At 41.5% G+C, this 23985-nt stretch overlaps 1 protein-coding gene across 3 annotated transcripts in view; it reads left to right on the top strand.

Moving 5' to 3' along the window:
* Positions 1–240: 240 nt before the first annotated feature.
* Positions 241–23985, top strand: part of RBM17 (RNA binding motif protein 17) — a 49010-nt gene continuing 25265 nt past the window's right edge. Inside the window, exons 1-7 of one of the 3 annotated variants that reach the window (XM_075857484.1) lie at positions 241–346; positions 5098–5236; positions 5857–5970; positions 10095–10261; positions 12716–12828; positions 14864–14920; positions 16215–16353. In XM_075857484.1, coding sequence (XP_075713599.1) covers positions 5114–5236; positions 5857–5970; positions 10095–10261; positions 12716–12828; positions 14864–14920; positions 16215–16353 — 713 coding nt within the window. In that variant the 5' untranslated portion in view covers positions 241–346; positions 5098–5113. Of the gene's footprint in view, positions 361–5097; positions 5237–5856; positions 5971–10094; positions 10262–12715; positions 12829–14863; positions 14921–16214; positions 16354–23985 lie in introns of all 3 variants that reach the window. The other 2 variants (XM_075857486.1, XM_075857485.1) reach the window with 2 other exon arrangements.

The following is a 23985-nucleotide window of genomic DNA, read 5'->3' as shown; positions in this document are numbered from 1 at the left end:
TATTTCCAATTTGTTAAAGCGTCCCTTTCTCACGAAGCCAAATAGCTCTGGAGGTAAACTCAATTTGCAAGTAACACTACACACGTAAACCTAACAACCATTCCTGTACGTTGCCAGCATCATTAATGGCTGACGATTACCCCTTGCCCTCACATAAGGCCGCCCCGTGAAACGCTACGTAAAGGGGCCAGACGCACTGTACGTAAGATGCGTCTATATTGCGTTCCAAGCCTCATTTGTAGACATCGTAACGCTGATCGCTGGATTGTCGCATGTGATACGTGTACACAAGCCCCGCCCCTCTTACCAGCACGGGGGTTTATGGAGGTTTTCCTACGGGTAGTAAGTGAGTATTGCACGGTGAGGGTTAATCGTTTTGTGTATAAACCTTTTCTATTCCAATGCCTTGCGGCCTGCGGTACTTGCCCGTGTTCCCCTTGTTATGCCTGTGGTTGATTCACATTCCGTTGTTTGGAAGTGGAGCTCTGTTTTGAGGGCACTATCCGTGCAGTATGCAGAAATAACAGCCCATCCTTCATTATGGGGGAAGCACATTTCTGCCCTACAGTAGAATAGAGGCTGCTGCCATTTATGGCTGCCTGTACTCTGTAAATGGACTGTGGGCACAGGGTGGTGTGGTTTGTTGACAGCTCTGCCATGCTAACAACTGGGAGTATGACACTTTGTTTTGGGGGCATTATTTGTGTTTTTCACACGCCAGAGTTTTCTATGTAAATGAATAACCTGGCTGTCGTAGTTTCGAGGCTTTACGTGAAGTCTTTGCACATTGCTGCAGTTGTTACTATTTTGCAGGTCCTTGGGGTTCCTCTTTGTTTTCTCTTTCCATCATTAGTTATACAAGTTACTATTGTTATGGCGCCTGTACATTTTGTTGGTTTACATCCGTCCATTCACCACCTGAGCTTACAATCTAAAGACACATCATCATGCACGCACACAGACTAGAGATAATTTTCATAGAAAGCCATTCAATAAGTTGCCCAGAGAACATACAATCTTCAGCCAGAGAACTACATAGAAATATATAGACAACCCCTTTTTAAATTGAAGCTGGCACAGCGATCAGCTGGGTCCAGTTTCAGAACCCCCCCCCCCCCCCCCCATATCCAGCGGAGAAGCTGAGGCTGGCGATACATTTCGTGAGCTGTTGGTGGTGGTGAATACTTCCTCCCAAGCTTGTCACTGAAGGGGGTTAACTGCTTTAGTATAATGTGAACAAATGTGTGGGAAAGATGATTACAGGAAACGTATATATATACTTTTTTAAACTTCAACGCCGTTTTCTCTATCCATGAAGCCATGCCCCTTTGTTAGCTTAGCTTTCTGTTCTGTCTGCTTGCCGCTCCCATCCATAACATAGCCGCAGATGGAGGGGCAAGTGACGAGACATGTCAATTAGTCTTCTCCATTGCAGCACACGGCGCTAGTTTTGTGTGTTACATTATGCCCATTTAAATATAATACATGGTCCGGTTGTCCTGATGGGTCAACCATGTTAAGGGATTCAGTGGATTACAGTTCTAAAAAAGTGTGTAAAAATTGGGGTTATTTGATTGGGGAAAAAGACTGCTTGGGGTGACCTATTTACTAATGAACAAATATATCAACGGTCAATACAGGGGCTTATTTTATAAACTTTTTATTCCTAGGCCTGTAATCTTAACAATCCATGTAGAGAAAATCAGTAAAGCAGGACTTTCTTTTATTGCAAGGAAAAATAAGCAAAGCAGGGCTTTCCTTTACTGTACGGTAAACGGCTGAAAAATCAGAAGCAGAATGCCTCCAAACATCTGCCCAATGAAATCAATGGGAAAAACAGCATTTAGTTCATACGGGGCGTGTTTTTACGCCTCTGTTTTAAAAAACGGAGCGTAAAAAGACGCTCCGTAAAAAGAAGTAGCATGTCACTTCTTGAGGCGTTTTTTAGAGCTGATTTTACATTGAACACTGTGAAAAACGCCTAAAAAAAACGCCTCAAAAGAAGCTCCAAATTAAAAGAAGCTTAAGGCCTTATTTACACGAACACTGCTCATCTCGGACGTGAATAACTGCAGTTTTTTACGTCCAAGGTGCATCCGTGCTCAGCGCTGCGGGTCGCGATGTCACGCATCCCCGATTGTTGAGTCTATGGAGGGATGCGTGATGCGCGAAAAGAACGGACATGTCCTATTTTTCCCATGGACCCTTCACACGGTCCGTTGAAACAAAGGCTGTGTGAACGGCCACATTGAATTACATAGGTCCGTGGGACGGCTGCTGTGTCAACGGCCGTCCCACGGACGTTTAACACGTTCGTGTAAATAAGGCCTAAGGCTGTGTTCACACAGAGTTTTTTTGCAGGAGGAAAATTCTGCCTCAAAATTCCGTTTGGGATTTTGAGGCAGATTTTGTCCTTCCTGCACGTCGTTTGCCGCGATTTTCTCACGCGCCCATTGAGTGCTACGGGCAAAAAACTCAGCGAAATACGCTCTCTCTGCCTCCCATTGATGTCAATGGGAGGGCAGAGGCGTAAACGTGTGAAGAGAAGGGACATGCCCTATTTCTCCCGCGAGGCGGTTTTACCGCTCGCGGAAGAAAGCTGCCCCCGCCTCCCATTGACATCAATGGGAGGCATTTTCGGTCGGCCTTTGACGAGTTTTGCGGAGCGGTTTCTGCTCCAAAAAGCTAGTCAAAATACTCCATGTAAACAGGCCCTAATTTTCAGCATCAAAAACGCCTGAAAATCAGAGGCTGTATTCCCTGAAAACAGCTCCGTATTTTCAGACGTTTTTTGTTAAGCATGTGAACATACCCTAAGGGCTGAGAAACTATTGTATTGTCTCCCAGAAAATGATGTGCTGGTTAATTCACTGAGTGACTTTTAGGGTATGTGCACACGTCTTTTACGTCTGAAAAGACAGACTGTTTTCAGGAGAAAACAGCTGCGTCGTTTCAGACGTAAAAGCTCCTCCTCGTATTATGCGAGGCGTCTTTGACGCCTGTAATCTTGAGCTGCTCTTCATTGAATTCAATGAAAAACGGCTCAAATTACGTTTCAAAGAAGTGTCCTGCACTTCTTTGCCGAGGCAGTCAATTTACACGTCGTCGTTTGCCAGCTGTCAAACGACGACGCGTAAATGACAGGTCGTCTGCACAGTACGTCGGCAAACCCATTCAAATAAATGGGCAGATGTTTGCCGACGTATTGTAGCCCTATTTTCAGACGTAAAACGAGGCATAATACGCCTCGTTAATGTCTGAAAATGGGTCGTGTGAACCCAGCCTTAAGGGGTACTGGATGCCGGTCTTGTGAAGCCTGATTCACATTACGTTTGTGCCTACGTTTATCGTGTATGTTGGGAAAGCTCCCGATGTACACAGTAAACCTGTATGGACAGTGACCTCAGGGGGTCCCTCTAGGAGTGGAATCCCCGGCCAGAGCGTCCGCAACGCTCTGGCCGGAGATTCCTGCATATCAAAGTTCTTAACGTCACTATCCATATATGGACAGTGACGTCAAGGGATTTCCCAAAATAGGAGTCCCCGGCCAGAGCGAATTGCGATGCTCTGTCCGGGGACTCCGTAGTTGAAAGCTCCGGACAACAGTGATGTAGAGCTGTCCCCAGGGAGTTCGGCCGACGTATCCCACTGTATGCCTATACAGTAGGATACCTGTCGGAAGTGTAAAAACGCAATGTGAATCAGGCCTAAAACCTAATATTCTAAATCGTTTGAAGTATTGCTGTAAATAGGTCATTGATCAGGGGGTTTATTCTGGGGAATCTCCATATTGGCTATCTTCCTAAGGGTATATTCACGAACCGCAGATTTGTTGTTGAAATGTATGCGACTGTTCTATTCATCTGAATGGGGCCTGCAAAAAATCATAAGCATTCTGCGGAAACAACCCTATTCAGATGTATGGAACAGAATTTCATTTACAGATATTTCTGTAAGGAAATTGTGACTATACCCTAATATGACGCAAGTGGCAACTGCCTCATAGGATTGTTTTGCCTTGCTCTGATGGAACTTAAAGAGGCTCTGTCACCAGATTATAAGTGCCCTATCTCTTACATAATCTGATCGGCGCTGTAATGTAGATAACAACCGTGGTTTTTATTTTGAAGAACGATAATTTTTGAGAAAGTCATGAAAATTTTTAGATTTATGCTAATTAGTTTCTTAATGCCCAACAGGGCGTTTTTTTAAACTTTTGACCAAGTGGGCGCTGTAAAGGGAATTGTATGACGCTGACCAATCAGCGTCTTACACTTCTCTCCATCTGTATTCACAGCACTGCGTGATCTACCGAGATCACTCAGTGCTGTCACATACACCCACATTAACATTACTGAAGTGTCTTGAGAGTGAATAGACACTGGCCTCCAGCCAGGATGCGATGTCTGTTCACACTCCCGACACTTATGTAAAGTTTCTGTGGGACTTACTCACACAGCACAGCGTGATCTCGCGAGATCATGCTGTGCTGTCATTCATAGCGTGATCTCGCGAGATCACTCTTTGCTGTGATCAAGTCCCATAGAAACGTTGCCGAAGTCTCGGGATTGTGAATAGACATCGCGTCCTGGCTGGTAGTGATGTCTATTCACTCTCAAGACACTTCAGTAAAGTTAATGTGGGTGTATGTGACAGCACAGAGTGATCTCGCGAGATCACGCAGTGATGTGAATACAGATGGACATGAATGGAGAGAAGTGTATGACGCTGATTGGTCAGCGTCATACACTTCCCTTTACAGCGCCCACTTGGTCAAAAGTTAAAAACACCAAGTTGGGCATTAAGAAACAAATTAGCATAAATCTAAAATTGTTCCGAACTTTCTCAAAAATGATTGTTTTTCAAAATAAAAACCAGTGCTGTTATCTACATTACAGCCCCAATCAGATTATGTAGAAGATAGGGCACTTATAATGTGGTGACAGAGCCGCTTTAATGGACTTGTCTTTTTATCAACCTTACTATGTTTATTATGATAACCCCATAAAATGTAATTTCAAAGGAATCAGAAAAGTGACCAATGATTAGAAGAAATATATTTTTTAAGCAATGTTTTGTTTTTTTCCTTGTTGATAGGTTTTAGGTGAGGAAAATGTCTTTATATGACGATTTAGGAGTAGAGACAAGTGATTCAAAAACAGAAGGATGGTCGAAAAACTTCAAGCTTTTGCAGTCACAGCTGCAAGTTAAAAAGGCAGCTCTAACACAAGCAAAGGTATGTGTAGGGTTGATTGAATGTATTCGTACATGTATAGCACATGTAGAATAAGTGCAAGATTATTTTATATGGCTCCCGGTAGCAGGCTTAAACCCAAATGCACCATATGTCTGATCTACCTGTCAGGTAAACATCACTTTGATCTATAGAAAATCTTTAAAGAATTCCTCCTTCTAAATTAATTTTGAGTCATATATGATTAAATGGTTATTACCATCTTATCAAGAGAAGGTTATGCCATCATTGTATGACTATTGGAAATCAGGGATTAGGATTTTAAATTTTTTTTTTTTGAAGATTCCAAAAGGAAATTGAATTACCCCTTTGGTCGGAATGTTGTCAGATTTTCAATAACCGTAATCACCGAGCAGAGCCAAAAGTGATCAAAGCGCTTTATAGGGCCCATTCATTCTGGAAATCAGTGGTGGCCGAAGATCCTAGTCTTCACCAATGTGATCTTCTCATGTGTTGTTGACCTCAGTTGAAATTAGAATAATAGAACTTCAATGTAACTTATTTTTATTTTTTTGCAAACAATTTAAAAGCACTGCGTTTTGCACTTATGTTGTAGCCATTTGTTATTACCCTGAATATTGTGTTTTTGCATTTTATTACAGACTCAGAGAACAAAACAGACTACAGTGCTTGCACCTGTAATTGATCTTAAACGAGGCAGTACAGAGGATCGGCAAATTATTGATACTCCACCTCCCGTGGCTGCTGGATTGAAGGTATTGTCATTGTTCTGCTATTAAAGGGGTATTCCCATCTCTGACATTTTATGGCATATCCACGGCATATGCCATAAATGTCTGATAGATACTGGTCCCTGAGCAAGGACCCACACTTATCTCAAGAATATTCTAACCTCCATTCTGGAAATAGGTGCGTGTCCCAGAGTTGGGACCACATCCATCAGACATTCTTATTGATATGCCATAAATGTCATCGATGGAAATAACCCTTTCCCGCTCCTTGACATAACTGCACCTCAAGGTGAGCAGTAACTTCGCGCACCTTGACGTGCAGATACGTCTGTACTTTGACAGTTAACCGTCGCGCGGCGCTACACTGCTACGGCGGTTAACTGTGCAGGGTGTCTGCCCTGCATTCCCTGTTACCGCTGATTTCGGCAGTTAACTCCTTAGATGTGGCGTTCAATTGTGATCGCTGTATTTAAGGTGTTTAGCGCAGATGGGCAGCCCCTACGTAAAATCACCGGGGCTGGCGATGTTACCCAAGGCAACCGGACGCCAGTCAATGGCTTCTTGGCTGCCATGTACATTTAGCCTATGAGGACCAGCCGGAGGATGGTCCTCATAGGCTTCCTGTCAGAGTGACTGTCACGTCACAATGACAGTTAGAGCACATTACACTACGTAGGTAGTGTAATGTGTTCCAGCAGCGATCAGTGCTGCAAGTCTAAGTGTCCCCTAGTGGGACAAGTAAAAAAAAAAGATAATAAAAATGTTTTATAAAAGTTATAAGTTACATAAACAAAAAATGCTTTTTTTCCTATAATAAGCCTTTTATTACAGGAAAAAAATGAACACGTTAAAAAGAGTACACGTATTTGGTATCACCGCGTTCGTAACGACCCAAACTATAATGTTGTTTTTCCAGCACGGTGAACACCGCAAAAAATAATAAGTAAAAAAACTGCCAGAATCACAAATTTTTTGGCACCACCCTTCACAAAATATACAATAAAATGTGATCAAAAAGGCGCATGTACCCCAAAATAGTATCAATAAAAACGACAATCCGTCCCGCAAAAAACAAGCCCTTACACCGCTTTTTTGACTGAAAATTAAAACGTTATGGCTCTCAGAATATGGGGACACAAAAAATGAATTTATTTTATAAAAAAATGTGATTTTATTGTGCAAACGCAGCAAAATGTAAAAAAAAACTATATACATTTGGTATCTCCGTAATCGTATCGACCTGCAGAATAAAGTAAAATGGTCATTTGTAGTGCACGGTGAACGCCATACAAAAACGTTGTCAGAATTGATGGTTTTTGGTCACCTTGCTTGCCCAAAAATGTTATAAAAAGTGATTTAAAAAAACGCATGTACCCCAAAATAGTACCAATGAAAACTACAGATTGTCCCGCAACAAATAAGCCCTAACACAGCTCCGGTGGAGAAAAAAATGAAAAAATTCTGGCTCTCAGAATGTGCAGAGTGTTCTAAAAGCAGAGAAGATCGGGCGCAATTTATCAGTGCGACACTGGCCACAGATCTGCGGATTATTATTTATTTACCCCATTATTATACCCTCTTATTATGCCCTGGTGTACTCTGCCCAGCTCACATATGCCCCACATTATATACTGAAATACAAGTAAAACCCCAAACAGAAGTACTACCAAGCTAAATCTGCGTTCCAAAAGCCAAATGGCGCTCCCTCCCTTCTGAGCCCTACAGTGTGCCCAAACAGCAGTTTACGTCCACAGATCTGGCATCGCCATACCTGGGAGAACCCGATTAATGTTTAACCCTTTCAGGACCGAGCTAATTTTGGCCTTCAGGACAAGCCCCATTTTTTCAAATCTGACGTGTCAATTTATGTGGTAATAACTCTGGAATGCTTTTGCCTATCCAAGCGATTCTGACATTGTTTTCTCGTGACATATTATACTTTATGTTAGTGGAAAAATTTGGTCACTAAATTCATTGCTTATTTGTGAAGAACACCAAAATTTAGAGAAACTTTGCAAAAATTATGATTTTTCTAATTGTAAATGTATCTGCTTGTAAAACAGATAGTAATACCACACAAAATAGTTACTATTTCACATATTCCATATGTCTACTGTATATTTGCATCGTTTTTTGAACATTATTTTATTTTTCTAGGACGTTACAAGGCAACTTTAAAAGTAATTTCTCACATTTTCAAGAACATTTCAAAAGGCTATTTTTCAAGGTCCAGTTCAGTTCCGACATGTGTCACTTTGTGGTAATAACTCCGGAATGCTTTTACCTATCCAAGCGATTCCGAGATTGTTTTCTCGTGACATATTGTACTTTATGTTAGGGAAAAAATTTGGTTGATAAATTCAATATTTATTTGTAAAAAACACCAAGATTTGGAGAAAATGTGCAAAAATTTGAATTTTTCTCAATTTAAATGTATCTGCTTGTAAAACAGATAGTAATACCACACAAAATAGTTACAAGTTAACATCACCCATATGTCTACTTTATGTTGGCATCGTTTTTTGAACATTCTTTTATTTTTCTAGGACGTTACAAGACTTAGAACTTTAGCAGCAATTTCTCATATTTTCAAGAAAATTTCAAAAGGCAATTTTTACAAGGACCAATTCAGTTCTGAAGTGGCTTTCAGGGCCTTATGTACTAGATAGACCCCATAAATCACCCCATATTAAAAACTGCACCCCTCAAAGTATTCAAAACCGCATTCAGAAAGTTTCTTAACTCTTTAGGCGCTTCACAGGAATTAAAGCAAATTAGAGGGGAAATTTACAAATTTTATTTTATTTGCTGAAATAAATTTGTAATACATTTTTTTCTGTACCACAGAAGGTTTTACCAGAGAAACGCAACTCAATATTTATTGCCCAGGTTCTGCAGTTTTTAGAAATATCTCACATATGGCTCTAGTGTGGTAATGGACTGAAACACAGGCCTCAGAAGCAAAGGAGCAGCTAGAGGATTTTGGGGCCTCCTTTTTTTTTTTTTTTAGAATATATTTTAGGCACCATGTAAGGTTTGAAGAGGTCTTGTAGGGCCAAATCCCCCAAAAGTGACATGGTTTTGGAAACTACACACCTCAAGGAATTTATCTATAAATTATCTATAGTTAGCATCTTGACCCCCACAGGTCTTTTGCTATATCTATTGGAGTTTGTCTGTGAAAGTGAAAATCTACTTTTTTTCTGAAAAAATATTTTCAAGGAATACAGAATAAAAAGCACCCCAAAACTTGTAAAGCTACTTCTCCCGATTACGGCAATACGCCACATGTGGTACTAAACTGCTGTTTGGACCCACGGCAGAGCTCAGAAGGGAAGGAGCGCCATTTGGATTTTGGAGCGCAGATTTTGCTGGAATGGTTTACAGTGCCATGTCGCGTTTGCAACACCCTGGAGGGACCAATACAGTGGAAACCCCCCCCCCCCCCCCCCCAAAGTGTCCCCACTTTTTGAATGCTGTTTTGGATACTTTGAGGGGTGTCGTTTTCAAAATGGGGTGATTTATGGGGACTTTCTAATATATAAGACCCTCAAAGCCACTTCAGAACTGAACTGGTCTGTGAAAAAATGGGCTTTTGACATTTTCTTGAAAATATAAGAAATTGCTGCTAAAGTTCTAAGTCTTGCAATGTACTGGAAAAATAAAGGAATGTTCAAAAAATTATGCAAACATTTAGTACACATATGGGATATATGAAATAATAACTATTTTGTGTGGTATTACTGCCTGTCTTACAAGCAGATACATTTAATTTTAGAAAAATGCAAATTTTTGCAAATTTTCTCAATTTTGGTGTTTTCCACACAAACATTGAATTTATCATCCAATTTTTTTACTAACATAAAGTACAATATGTCACGAATAAACAATCTCAGAATCACTTGGATAGGTAAAAGCATTCCCAAGTTATTACCACATAAAGTGACACATGTCAGATTTGAAAAAATCGGCTTCGTCCTGAAGGCCAAAACAGGCTATGTCCTGAAGGGGTTAAGTATGGATACAGAAAACTTTTGGAACCCAGCATGGAATAGGTAGATTTTGATCTATTTATAAAACTGAAAATAATAGAAATATTCCAACTTGATCTTAGTGTGTTATGGACTTATTGCACCTTTCTGCTATAGGACCCTGTTCCTAGTGGGTTTTCTACAGGAGATGTCTTGGTTCCATTAGCTGATGAGTATGACCCCATGTACCCTAATGAATTAGAAAAAGTGGTTAAACGTCAGAGAGAGGAAAGGCAACGTCAGCGCGAGCTGGAAAGGCAGAAAGAAATTGAAGAGCGAGAAAAGTAAGTTAACAAGTAGTTTAAAAAAAAAAAAAAAAGCTAAAGCTGTTGCACAGTTAAACTGTATATAGAAATAATCTACATTACAATCTGAGTAACATTGTCAATACATGGCATTCCTTATCTTGCCTTGGTCCTGAGTTTACATCCTTTCTTGTAACTCAGAGCTGCATTTACAGTTCTACTGGTCATTGGAAACAAATGACAAGTTTGGTGTCAGACAAATTCTTAATAGATTCGTTGAGCTCCTATATGAAGTGGGGCAGTTAGTTTTTCCTTAATTGTTTTAATTTCCATTGCTTGTATAGCGCCCTGTACAGAGTTTCATCACTTACATCAGTCCCTGTCTCAAACACACACTAGGAACAGTTTCATAGGAAGCCAAAATCAGTATGATTTTCGAGTGTGGGAGGAAACCGATGTACCTGAAAACCCACATAGAGAGAGCATACTAACTCCATGCATCCAGATTACTCTACAGTGTGTGGTATAAAGATTGCGTTTCCCAGAAGCAAATCACCAAAGCCCACGCCATCAGCTTGTCGTAACTACAACAAAATGCGGCAACCCCTTGCTGATATGACATACAGTTACGAAAACTATCGGGAATGGGTTAAAGGGTATGAACCTTTTTGACGGCACTTATGTTAGTGGTTACCTGGTGTTCCCACCCATTAAAACTAAAGAAAGTATTTTTCTTGGTAATTGTTTTTTGTTTTTCCTTGACTTGAAAGATACATCAGCCATGCACTCCTCCAGCATAAGGCTGATCATACACATGTGGTCATTGAATACATGCTTGTACAGAGCCATAATTTGCCATCTATTAAAGTCTGGGAACCCTACTGTATCTCAGTATGCCTATAATTAAAGGGTAACTAAACGTTTGACAAACTTCTGACATGTCATAGTGACACGTCAGAAGTTTGGATTGGTGGGCGCTCAGCCGCTTTGTGTCTGTTCGACTTTTTCCGGAAAGCCGATGTTTCGGAATACGGGCACACAGGCTTTCTATTGTGTCCTTACACCGATACATTTATTTCCGGAAACAGCTGAACAGACACGAAGTGGCTGAGCGCTCACACGAACGCTTCAGCTGCTTCATTCTAGCAATTAGTGGGGGTCTCAGTGCTCGGACCCCCACCAATCCGAACTTCTGACATGTCAGAAGTTTGTCAAACGTTTAGCTACACTTTAAATTTGGGGGGCTTTTCTGTCACATTCATATGGTATATGTTGTATGCATTGTTAGGGTATGTTCACACTCTGAGTCAAAAACCGCCTCCGATTTTTCAGGCGTTTTTGAAGCTGAAAATGAAGCTTCATTTAATTTGGAGCTTTTGAGGCGTTTTTCATAGTGTTCAATGTAAAATCCGCTCCAAAAAACGCATCAAGAAGTGACATGCACTTCTTTTTACGCTCCGTTTTTTTAAAACCGTGGAGTAAAAAGACGCCCCGTATGAACTGAATGCTGTTTTCCCCATAGATTTCAATGGACAGATGTTTGTAGGCGTTCAGCTTCCGTTTTTTCGAGGTGTAAACGCCCCGAAATACGCCTGAAAACACTGCGTGTGAACATACCCTTACTGAGGAATTCGACTATCTGCTAAATTTAGCAGACGTTTAGTATTCTGTTAGCTAAGTATTTTTTCCTCAAAATGGGCATTTTGGGTCGTTATCGTTATCTTGCTGTAGTTTGGAATCACCACCAATAAGATGGGTGCATGGATGGCATTGCGCACCAGGATATGGTGGTAGCACTTGGGTCTATGATTCCTTATTATTTTTAGTAGGTCACCCACCACCTCTGAAATAACACCAGACCATAATGGAACCTCCACAATTCTTGACCGTGAGCTGAATGCAAACTTTTGCCTCTTGGACCCAAACACCTGAAACTTCGATTTGTCTGTTAAAATAACCTTTTTCTACTGACTAGTGGAACAACTCCTGCACTTTTTAGTCCACAATAGCTTCCTTTTATTAATGAGCGTAAGCAATGGTTTTCAAATCCCTTCAAGGCGGCCTTTGACGGTGCGATTGACATGCTTTTATTTCTCATTTCCATTTGAGCGGCACAGATCTGACCAGCTGTTTTGAATCTGCCCAGTTTAGATCACACTGATAAATTTGTCCTCCTGTTTTGTGGTCCCTCGAGCTTGTCCAGGTCTTGGTTGATCACATACTCTTGTTTTCAGCATATTTTGTGAAGATTCACTGCACGTCACCAAGAGAAACCTTCTCCGGGCGAGCAATTTCCCGCAGACTATGCATATTTTTGTCTAACCTCTACTAGTCACTCCACTGGTTGCCCATTCCCTTTTGAATTTCAATTCAAAAGTATAACTCATCCACAGTACGGCACCACCCTGCATATTTTTCCCTTATTTCTGTCTGCAGCCCTATCCATGCTCTACATTCTCTATAATACAAAAATTATTATTAAAATATGGTAAGTTCTTTGAATTTTAGGCGGAGAAAGGACCGACATGAAGCCAGTGGGTTTTCCCGTAGACCAGATCCTGAATCTGATGAGGACGAAGAGTTTGATAGAGAACGGCGTAAGAGAGGTCAGTGGTGATAGACTTTTACGTGGCCCACACCACTTTTCGCCTGGAGGCGATGTCCGGTCGTTCTCCCGTCGCTTGTGTGAAGCTACTACGGGAGTAAGTGACAGCACAGCTCGTGAGATCACGCTGTGCCGTGGATTAAACTGGACATGAATGAAGATAAGTGTATGACACTGGTTGGTCAGCGTCATACACTTCTCTTTACTACGCCCACTTGGTCAAGAGTAAAAAAACTCCCGCTTGGGCATTAAGAACAAATTTGCATAACATTTACAATGCTCATAACATTGTCAAAAACAAAAGTTTTTTTTTACAAAAACAACATATTACTTATTTATATTAAAGCGCCTATTAGATTAGGTCAGTTATAAACTGGTGATAGAGACTCTTTAAGGCCCTTTTACATGGACCAGTGATCAGGCAAACAAGGTTTCATAGGAACGCTCATTCCCGATCATTACGCTGTGTAAACAGTGCAACGATCAGCCAATAAAACGCTTGTTTATCGGCAGATCGCATCTTTTATGCAGCACAAAATATTATCGTCGTTAGCAGCACACCTCCCTATGTAAACAGGGAGACATTCTGCCCACATGATTCAAATGCATGTGGACGAGCGATGGTAGTAAAAAGCTCTCATCCCCATACATACCCAATCATTGCTTTTTGTGAAAGGAGCAAACTAACGCTGATCAACGAAATTACTCTTTGATTGGTGCTAGTTTTCGCCGCCCATATTGCCCAGTGTAAAGGGACCTTTACGTTCCCACATCTGTTATACTTTGTTGTGCTTGCATGATCACCTGCAGTAGTTGGCTGTGCTTAATAGCCATTAGGACACTTTTAGATGGTCCAGATTCGTTTCAGATTGTACCTGTGGAATATTCGCACGTGAAATCCGCAGTGGCATATGGTACAATGCAAGTAAATGTGGAGTAAGAGCCTCTATTATGGAGACACCTCTGATATCAACCGCTAACCCTTAAGGGAGGGGAGCATACAATAGATTTAACACGTATGGTGATCAGGAACAGTGTAATCGCGAGACGCTGTGAATGACAGATCACGCTTTCCTCTGTGAGTAAGTCACACAGAAACTTTACCGAACTGTCGGGAGTGTAAATAGACATCGTGTCCTGGCTGGGGGCAATGTCTATTCACTCTCAAGACACTTCAGTAAAGTTAATGTGGGTGTATGTGACAGCACAGCGTGAGTACAAATAGACATGAATGGAGAGAAGTGTATGACTCTGATTAATCAGCGTCATACACTTCTATTTACAATGCCCACTTTGTCAAAAGTTGGGCATTAAGAAACTAATTAGCATACATCTAAAGTTGTTCAGAACTTGCTAAAAAATTAGTTTTTCTAAATAAAAACCACTGTTATCTACATTACAGCGCCGCTCAGATTATGTAGGAGATAGAGCCTCTTTAAAATATATTTTTGTTTTACATGTTTTCTTAATTTTTATACATTTTGGACATCCTTTTTCTAAATATTTGCCTGTTTCTCCACATTTTTTTAAAAATAATCTGTAGCCGTGAGCATGAACTGTGTTTTACGGCACCGACGGCCGCTGAGTCTCATCCGCGGGCCGACCGCAATCACAGACTATGCGCACAGAAGATGTGCATTTATTTCAATGGGACCGGACCACAATTGCGCACCGTAAAATGACTTGTCCTGAGTTTTTACGGTCCGCAATTGTGGCCCCCACATGGTCCGTGTAAACCACGGTTGTATGCACGGGCCCATAGAAATGAATGAATCCGCATTCTTGCGAATGAATTGCGGACGCAAAAAAAATGTGCGTGAGACCTAACTGTTGTAACATAAATACTGTCCAAGTTTGGTCTATTATAGGCGGTATTGGGAATTGGCTGATGAAACTCTGAATGAAATAATTGTTACAGAATCATAAAACCAAAAACCTGTACTTCACCAGTGTATTTTATCTGCCTTTTTTTTTTTTATTCTTTCAGCAAAATAGATTTTTCGTTAATATGTCATTGTTTCTTTGTTTCTTGACAGTGGTAGGAGGAGCAGCTATTGCACCACCGACATCACTTGTTGAAAAAGACCGGGAATGTAAGTTCTGCTATGATTTTTTTGGGAATATTGATCACATTTTACCTTTAGAGGGAGTTATTGGTGAACATAAAGTTCTATTGCATAAGATCATTAAAATATTTTAGCATGAATAGTTTTTACTGTAACTCTACATTTTAAGCTTTATTCACATCTGCATCGTGGTTTCTGTTTATAACAAAAACCACGATGGAGGGCGAGTTCCGCTGAACGATGGACACCTCTGGCAACTGATGGACCCAATTGTTTTAAAGGGATGAATGGTGACTGAGGCTCAGAACACAGATGGGAACAAAGCCTTATGTTCCAACCTTTATATGATATGACCGTATATATTGTGTTGTATATAGTTGTACTTCATTCAGAGAAAAGGACACTTGGTAACACCAAACACAAAGTTCCAATTTGTCCTTTGTTATAGAAAAGAAGAGTTTCCTCATAGCAAACTCTTTTTATTGTTTCTATTGGTTCAAATGCTATTAGCGCCTTCTAATAGTGGACAAACTTGTTTTCCATAGCACGGTGAGTAAACTTTAATCCTCAAGATCTATATATCCCTCTACACACAAAAAACAAACAAATCCAAAATTCTAAATAATTACAGGATTATAAGCCACCATATCCTACTTGTTCAAAAAGCTTTGTACCTACAGTATCAAAATTGCAATACAATCCCCTAAAAAACATTTTTTTTTAAAACAAAATAAAAACCTAACCCATAAAATACAGTCGTTGATATCAATCGTAACTCTATGGGGATGTGCACACGGTAGCAGGCTTTTACGTCTGAAATGACGTTTCAGACATAATTGCTCCTCCTCGCATTTTGCGAGGCTTCTCTGACAGCCGTAAATTTTGAGCTGCTCTTCATTGAGTTCAATGAAGAACGTCTCAAATTACATCTGAAAGAAGTGTCCTGCACTTCTTTTGACGAGGCTGTATTTTTACGCGTCGTCGTTTGACAGCTGTCAAACGACGACTCGTAAATGACAGGTTGTCTGCACAGTAAGTCGGCAAACCCATTCAAATGAATGGGTAGATGTTTGCCGACGTATTGTAGCCTTATTTTCAGACGTAAAACGAGGCATAATACGCCTCGTTTACGTCTGAAAATAGGTCGTGTGAACCCAGCCTTACAATCATAAAGGCAAACAACATACAGTATGTATACAACAAGCACATATAGGAAATAACTAGAAGTATAATTAGTGGAAAAAATAGAACTGTAAATAGTATTCTCTTTAAATAAATGTCAGTGGAGGTTTACAATAAACTTTTCCTTATCTCTTTTCAGCCATTGTGCCATCTTATGATGAGGAGCCTAGGCCCCGTCCACCTATACCCAAAGCAGCAATTCCTCCTCCAATATATGATGAGCCAGAGAGGCCTCGTTCACCCACTGGGCCCAGTAATTCGTTTATTGCAAACATGGGGTAAGAGTAAAAGTTTTGTTGCCTAATAATCGCAACAAAATGGTGTGATGTTGCCACGGTTCACGGCAAAAAAAACAAACGCATTCTGACCGCAACATGTGAACCCAACCTAAGTATACCCTTTTTATTGGGTGACTACATTCTTAGGTCTCTTCCTCAGGCATTGACTGAACATACATTTACGTCCAGAATTATTTGGACAGTGACACAAGTTTTGCCATTTTATCTGTTTACCAAAATACATTGAATATACAGTTATATAATCAATATGGGCTGAAAGTGCAGACTCTCAGCTTTAATTTGAGGGTACTCACATTCTAATTTGAGGAAGGATTTAGGAATTACTACTCTTTAATATGTAGCTGCCTCTTTTTGGTGGGGCCAAAGGTAACTCAACAATTATCTCAAAAGCTATTTAATGGGCTGCATGATCTATTCCCTTGTTAATCCAACTAAGCAGGTAAAAGGTCTGGAGTTGATTCCAGGTGCGGCATTTGCATTTGGAAGCTGTTGCTGTGAACCCACAACATGAGCTCAAAGGAGCTCTCAATGCAAGTGAAACGGACAATCGTTAGGCTGAAAAAAATGAAGAAATCCATCAGAGAGAAGCACACATGTTAAGAGTGGCCAAATCAACAGTTTGGTTCATTCTTGAAAAAAAAGAGCGCACTGGTGATCTCATGAACTCCAAAAGGCCTGGACGTCCACGGAACACAACAGTGGTGGATGATCGCAGGATCCTTTCCATGGTGAAGAAAACCCCTCTTCGCAACGTCTCCCAAGTGAAGAACACTCTTCTGGAAGTAGGTGTATCAGTATCGAAGTCTACCATAAAGAGAAGACTTCATGTGAGCAAATATAGAGGGATCAGCCTCAAAAATAGAAAGGCCAGATTAGACTTTGCCAATCAACATCTAAAGAAGCTGCCCAGTTCTGGAACAGCATTACTTGGACAGATGAAACTAAGATCAACCTGTACCAGAATGATGGGAGGAAGAAAGTATGGAGAAGGCTTGGAACGGTTCATGATCCAAAGCACACCACATCCTCTGTAAAACATGGTGGAGGCAATGTGGAGGCATTGGCATGCATGGCTGCCAAAGGCATTGGGTCACTAGTGTTTATTGATGATGTGACTGAAGACAGAAGCAGCCGGATGAATTCTGAAGTGTTCAGGGGTATACTTTCTGCTCAGATTCAACCAAATGCAGAAAGGCAAAGAAGTGGAATATTTTGCAATGGCCAAGTCAATCATCAGATCTCAACCGGATCGAGCTGCATTTCACTTGCTTAAAGAGGCTCTGTCACCAGATTTTGCAACCCCTATCTGCTATTGCAGCAGATAGGCGCTGCAATGTAGATTACAGTAACGTTTTTATTTTAAAAAAACGAGCATTTTTGGCCAAGTTATGACCATTTTTGTAGTTATGCAAATGAGGCTTGCAAAAGTCCAAGTGGGTGTGTTTAAAAGTAAAAGTCCAAGTGGGCATGTATTATGTGCGTACATCGGGGCGTTTTTAATACTTTCACTAGCTGGGCGCTCTGATCAGAAGTAACATCCTCTTCTCTTCAGAACGCCCAGCTTGTGACAGTGCAGATCTGTGACGTCACTCACAGGTCCTGCATCGTGACGGCCACATCGGCACCAGAGGCTACAGTTGATTCTGCAGCAGCATCAGCGTTTGCAGGTAAGTCGATCTTACCTGCAAACGCTGATGCTGCTGCAGAATCAACTGTAGCCTCTGCTGCCGATGTGGCCGTCACGATGCAGGACCTGTGAGTGACGTCACAGATCTGCACTGTCAGAAGCTGGGCGTTCTGAAGAGAAGAGGATGTTACTTCTCTTCACAGCGCCCAGCTAGTAAAAGTATTAAAAACGCCCCGATGTACGCACCTAATACACGCCCACTTGGACTTTTACTTTTAAACACACCCACTTGGACTTTTGCAAGCCTCATTTGCATAATTACAAAAATGGTCATAACTTGGCCAAAAATGCTCGTTTTTTAAAAATAAAAACGTTACTGTAATCTACATTGCAGCGCCTATCTGCTGCAATAGCAGATAGGGGTTGCAAAATCTGGTGACAGAGCCTCTTTAAGACAAAGCTTAAAGGGGTTTTCTGAGGTAAAATGACTGTGTAAAAGGGAATGTGTCGCTAGAAATTTATTTTTATTTTCTTCAATTAAACAATTAGTATTTGAGTGATGGCACATTTAATTTTTTCACAAGTCAGGAAATTTTATAAATTTGATGCTAATTGATAACATTTCCATGTGCTGGTCACTAGAGGGAGCAGTTCACAAAATTGCAGCATGGTCACTGTGGTAAAGTAACCTCATTGATTTATGCTGCAAATTTGGGGTGGACACACTCTCCTCTAGAGTGCTCACACAATCCCCCCTCCCTTCTTCTGGCTAGTGCCAGGAGAAGGAGGGGTTTGAATGTCTTCAAACCTCCTACACTGTGTGCTGCCGTTTTCTGAGCGACTGCACAGTGTAGGAGGATTAGATACAGGGCTCAGCAGACAGTATCACACGAACATACATGAACATAATACCCACATCACGTACACGAACATAACCCACACGTCACATACACGAACATAAATTACCTGCCGCCACCTCCGCTGGTCTACGCTCCTTGCGCCTTCGCTTCGTTGAACATATGGCCGGAAGCCGCGGCCGCAAGTCGTCATCTTACTGTCCGGCAGCGGCTACCGGTCCACATGAAAATGGCGCTGGATTTCGCTCTACCAACGAGCTTCGTTTTGGTCTGTGTGGGAGCGGTGCATGCGCCGTTCCCACACAGACGGCGTATGCTTCTGAGAATGGAACGGCTCCCGTTCGCATTCTCTATGGGGTTGTATGTGCCGTTAATTGATACATACAGAGATGAAAAAAAAAATGGCAGCCCCCATAGAGAAGTAAAAGTAAGAACACAGTAAGCAGTTTAAAGTCACAACACTAATAAATAAAATTTTTGTTTATATTTCAATATAATAAAAAAAAAAAAAATCATGACACCTTCCCTTTAATGCTTGTAATTTATTAATGTAAATACATTTGTAATATACTTAAATTCTCCAAATTGCCCCCATTTCCAGATGTTGCCATGGGGTACTTGACTGGTGATGTCACTCTCTGGCCGCTGTGTTGATCTTCAAGTCTTTTCCGGGTATACGACACATCACTTGTGACGTGCCGTGTATGGGCTGTCCTGTTGTACAGCCCGTAACGCACATTCGCAGTCCCTGCTATTCTCGAGATAACAGCAGGGACCATGCATGCGCGTTATGGGCTGTACAACAGAACAGCACATACACGGCATGTCACAAGTGATGTGTCGTATACCCAGAAGAGAATTGAAGAGCAACACAGCGGCCACAGAGTAACGTTACCCGTCAAGAACCTCACGGCAGCATCTGGAAACGGGGCAAATTTGGAAAATGTAAGTATATTACAAATGTATTTACGTTCAGAAATTCCAAGCATTAACACAGTAATTTTATCTCAGAAAACCCCTTTAACCCCTTCCCGACATTTGACGTACATGTACGTCATGGAAAGTACTGACTTCCCGCATCTTGCCGTACATGTACGTCAAACGTTTGGCACCGGCTCAGAAGCTGAGCCGGTCCCATCATCACCGGATCTCAGCTGTATCTTACAGCTGACATCCGACTGTAACGGCGGGGACCGAAATTAGCTTCGATCCCCGCCATTAACCCCTTAAGTGCAGCGCTCAAACGCGATCGCTGCACTTAAGGTGTTTGCAGCTCATCGGAACCCCAGTAATGAAATTGCCGGGGTTCCGGTGGCTGCAATGGCAACCGGAGGCCTAATACTGGCCTCCCGGTCTGCCTAGCACCGAAGCCGGTCAAGATCCGCCCGGCGGCGGAGCCTGATCGGCTTCCGTAGCTGCCGGCAAGATGGCGCCGGGTCAGGAGCTGATCCGGCGTCATCAGCGGTGGAAGTCAGCTGTACTGTACAGCTGACATCCACCTGTAACGGCAGGAACCGGAGCTAGCTCCGATCCCTGCCATTAACCCCTTCGATGCAGCAATCGAAAGCGATTGCTGCATCGTAGCGGTTACAAGCAGATCGCCAGCCCTGACAGGCAATCGGGACTGGCGACTGCTGTTATGGCAACAGGAGACACAATGGTCTCCTGCTCTGCCATTACGGAAGCCGATTTAGGCCCCGCCGGGAGGCGAAGCCTAAACGGCTTGCTGTCAGTGAATGACTGACAGATCTAATACATTGCACTACATAGGTAGTGCAATGTATTAGAAAAAAAAAAATCTGACCGTTGGACCTTCAAGTCCCCTAGTGGGACTTGAGAAAAAGTGTAAAAAAAGTATAAAAAAGTGTAAAAAAAAGTGCAAAAAATAAAAGTTTGAAAACAATAAAAGTTTCAAGTAATCAAATAACACACAATCCCCCTTTTACTCTTATCAAGTCCTTTATTATTGAAAAATAATAATAAACCATATGTATTTGGTATCGCCACGACCGTAACGACCGGAGGTATCAAAATATTATATTATTTATTGCACGCGGTGAACAGCGTAAAAAAAACCCGTAAAAAACGTTACCAGAGTTTCTGTTTTTTAGTCACTTTGCCCTACAAATATTACAATAAAAAGTGATCAAAAAGTCGCACGTATCCAAAAATGGTACCTATAAAAACTATAGCTCGTCCCGCAAAAAACAAGCCCTCATACAACTCCGTCGACAAAAAAATTAAAACGTTATGGTTCTCACAACTTGGCGACAGAAAAAATACATTCTTTTTACAAAAGTAATTTTATTGTGCAAAAAGTTGTAAAACATAAAAAAGTTCTATAAATGAGGTATCGCCGGAATCGTACTGACCCGCAGAATAAAGGTAACATGTAGTTTATAACGCATGGTGAACTCTGTATAAAAAAAAACCAAAAAAAGCTGTGCCAGAATTGCGTTTTTTGGTTTACCTGGCATCCCAAAAAATAGGATAAAAGGTGATCAAAAAGTCACATGTACCCCAAAATGGTACCAATAATAACTACAGCTCGTCCCGCAACAAACCAGCCCTCATACCGCTACGTCTATGAAAAATAAAATTAGTTATGGCTCCAATAAGTCAGGAAATAAAAAAATATGCAGTTGTGCCCGAGGAGAACATTTCTTCTGTTTCAAGAGGCGATTTATCAAGGACCTAAAATTAGGGAACCAGGAAGGGAGGGCCCAATCATATCCGATGGAAGCGACGGTGCCCGTATTATACCAGGATAATACTTTCCCAGCAAAATTCCCCAAACTACAAAGGCGCGGAGTGTGGACCAAAAGGGGGATAAGAAATGACACCATTTATCAGTGCGACACCGGCCTGTGCAGAAAGGATTGCTTCACAGCGTAACACACATCTATGGATTATTTTTATTTTTTTATACCACCTGACTATGCCCCTTATATACTCCGCCCCGCTTACATGTACCCCCACATTATAAAACACCAGCAATACTCAAACAAATATAGTACCAAGCAAAATCCGCTCTCCAAAAGCCAAATGGTGCTCCCTCGGCCCTGAACCCTACAGCGTGCCCAAACAGCAGTTTCCTTCAACATATATGGCACCGTCATACCCGTGAGAACCCTTTTAACAATTTTTGTGGTGTGTGTCTCCAGCGTCATAAGCTGGGCATGACATATTTGCCACTGAATGGCATATCTAGGGAAAAATATAAATTTTTAATTTGCACCATCCGCAGCGCATTCATTTATGGAAAAGACCTGTGGGGTGAAAATGCTCACTACACCCCTTAATAAATGCCTTGAGGGGTGCAGTTCCATAATGGGGTCACTTATCAGGGGTTTCTTTTTATTATTTCACATCTGAGCCTCTGCAGTTGTGAACCAATACTTTGTAAATCGCCAAATTAGGCCTCCACTCCGCATGGTACTCTTCACTTCTGAGCCCTGTCATATGTCCAGACAAAAGATTAGGGCCACATGTAGGGTGTTTCTAAAACCGGGAAACACCGCATAATAATTAGAGAGCTGTCTTGTTATGGTGGCACAAGCCGGGCACCACATATTGGCATATCTATGGAAAAAAATCCCATTTTCACTCTGCAACATTGAGCGCACACTAATTTCTACAAAACACCTGCAGGGTTAAAATGCTTACTACACCCCTTGGTAAATGCATTGAGGGGTGTAGTTTACAAAATGGGGTCACTTCTGGGGGGTTTCCACTGTTTTGGGCCCACAGGTGCCCAGAAACCAATCCAGCAACATCTGCACTCCAAATGGCGGTCCTTCCCTTCTGAGCCCTGCCGTTTGCCCAAACAGCAGTTTATGACCACATATGGGGTATTGCCGTACTCGGGAGAAATAGCTTTACAAATGTTGGGTTCTTTTTTTTTCCTTTATTTGTTGAGAAAATGAAAAAATTTGCGCTAAAGCTACGTCTTATTGAAGAAAAAGGACTGTTTTTATTTTCACTGCCTAATTCTAATAAATTCTATGAAACATCTGTGGGGTCAAAATGCTCACTACACCCCTAGATGCATTCTTCAAGAGGTGTAGTTTCCTAAATGGAGTCCCTTTTTGGGCATTTTCATTGTTTTGTCCCCTCAGGGGCTTTGCAAATGTGACCTGGCCTCCGCAAATCATTCCTGCTAAATGTGATCTCAAAAAGTCAAATAGTGCTCTTTCCCTTCTAAGCCCTGCCGTGTGTCCAAACAGCCGTTTATTACCACATGTGGGGTATTGTTTTACTCGGGAGAAATTGCTTTACAAATTTTGTGGTGCTTTTTCTCCTTTAGTCCTTCTGGAAATGAGAAAAAATTAGCTAAACCTACATTTTCTTTGAAAAAATGTAGATTATTATTTTCAGGGCCTACTTCCAATAATTTCTGCAAAAAAACTGTGGTGTCAAATCGCTCACTATACCCCTAGATAATTTCCTCAATGGGTGTTGTTTCCAAAATGGGGTCACTTGTGGGGGGTTTCCACTGTTTTGTCCCCTCAGGGGCTTTGTAAATGTAACATGGCCTCCACAAACCATTCCTGCTAAATTTGAGTTCCAAAAGCCAAATGGCGCTCTTTCCCTTCTCAGCCTCGCCGTGTGTCCAAACAGCCGTTTATTACCACAATGGGGTACTGTTTTACTCGGGAGAAATTTCTTTACAAATTTTATGGTGATTTTTCTCCTTTAGTCCTTGTGGAAATGAAAAAAAATTAGCTAAACCTACATTTTATTTGAAAAAAATGTAGATTTTCATTTTCACAGCCTACTTGCAAAAATTTCTGCAAAAAACCTGTGGGGTCAAAATGCTCACTATACCCCTAGATAATTTCCTCAAGGGGTATAGTTTCCAAAATGGGGTCACTTGTTTGGGGTTTTCACTGTTTTGTCCCCTCAGGGGCTTTGTAAATGTGACATGGCCTCCGCAAACCATTCCTGCTAAATGTGAACTCCAAAAGCCAAATGGCGCTCTTTCCCTTCTCAGCCACGCCGTGTCTCCAAACAACCGTTTATTACCACATGTGAGGTATTGTTTTACTCGGGAGAAATTGCTTTACAAATTTTGCGGTGCTTTTTCTCCTTTAGTCCTTGTGGAAATGAGAAAAAAAATCGCTAAAC

This window comes from Rhinoderma darwinii, chromosome 3 (assembly GCF_050947455.1).
Source record: "Rhinoderma darwinii isolate aRhiDar2 chromosome 3, aRhiDar2.hap1, whole genome shotgun sequence".
Lineage (NCBI taxonomy): Eukaryota > Metazoa > Chordata > Amphibia > Anura > Rhinodermatidae > Rhinoderma > Rhinoderma darwinii.
The sequence above is the reverse complement of the archived record's forward strand: the minus strand, read 5'-3'. Positions and strand labels throughout refer to the sequence as shown.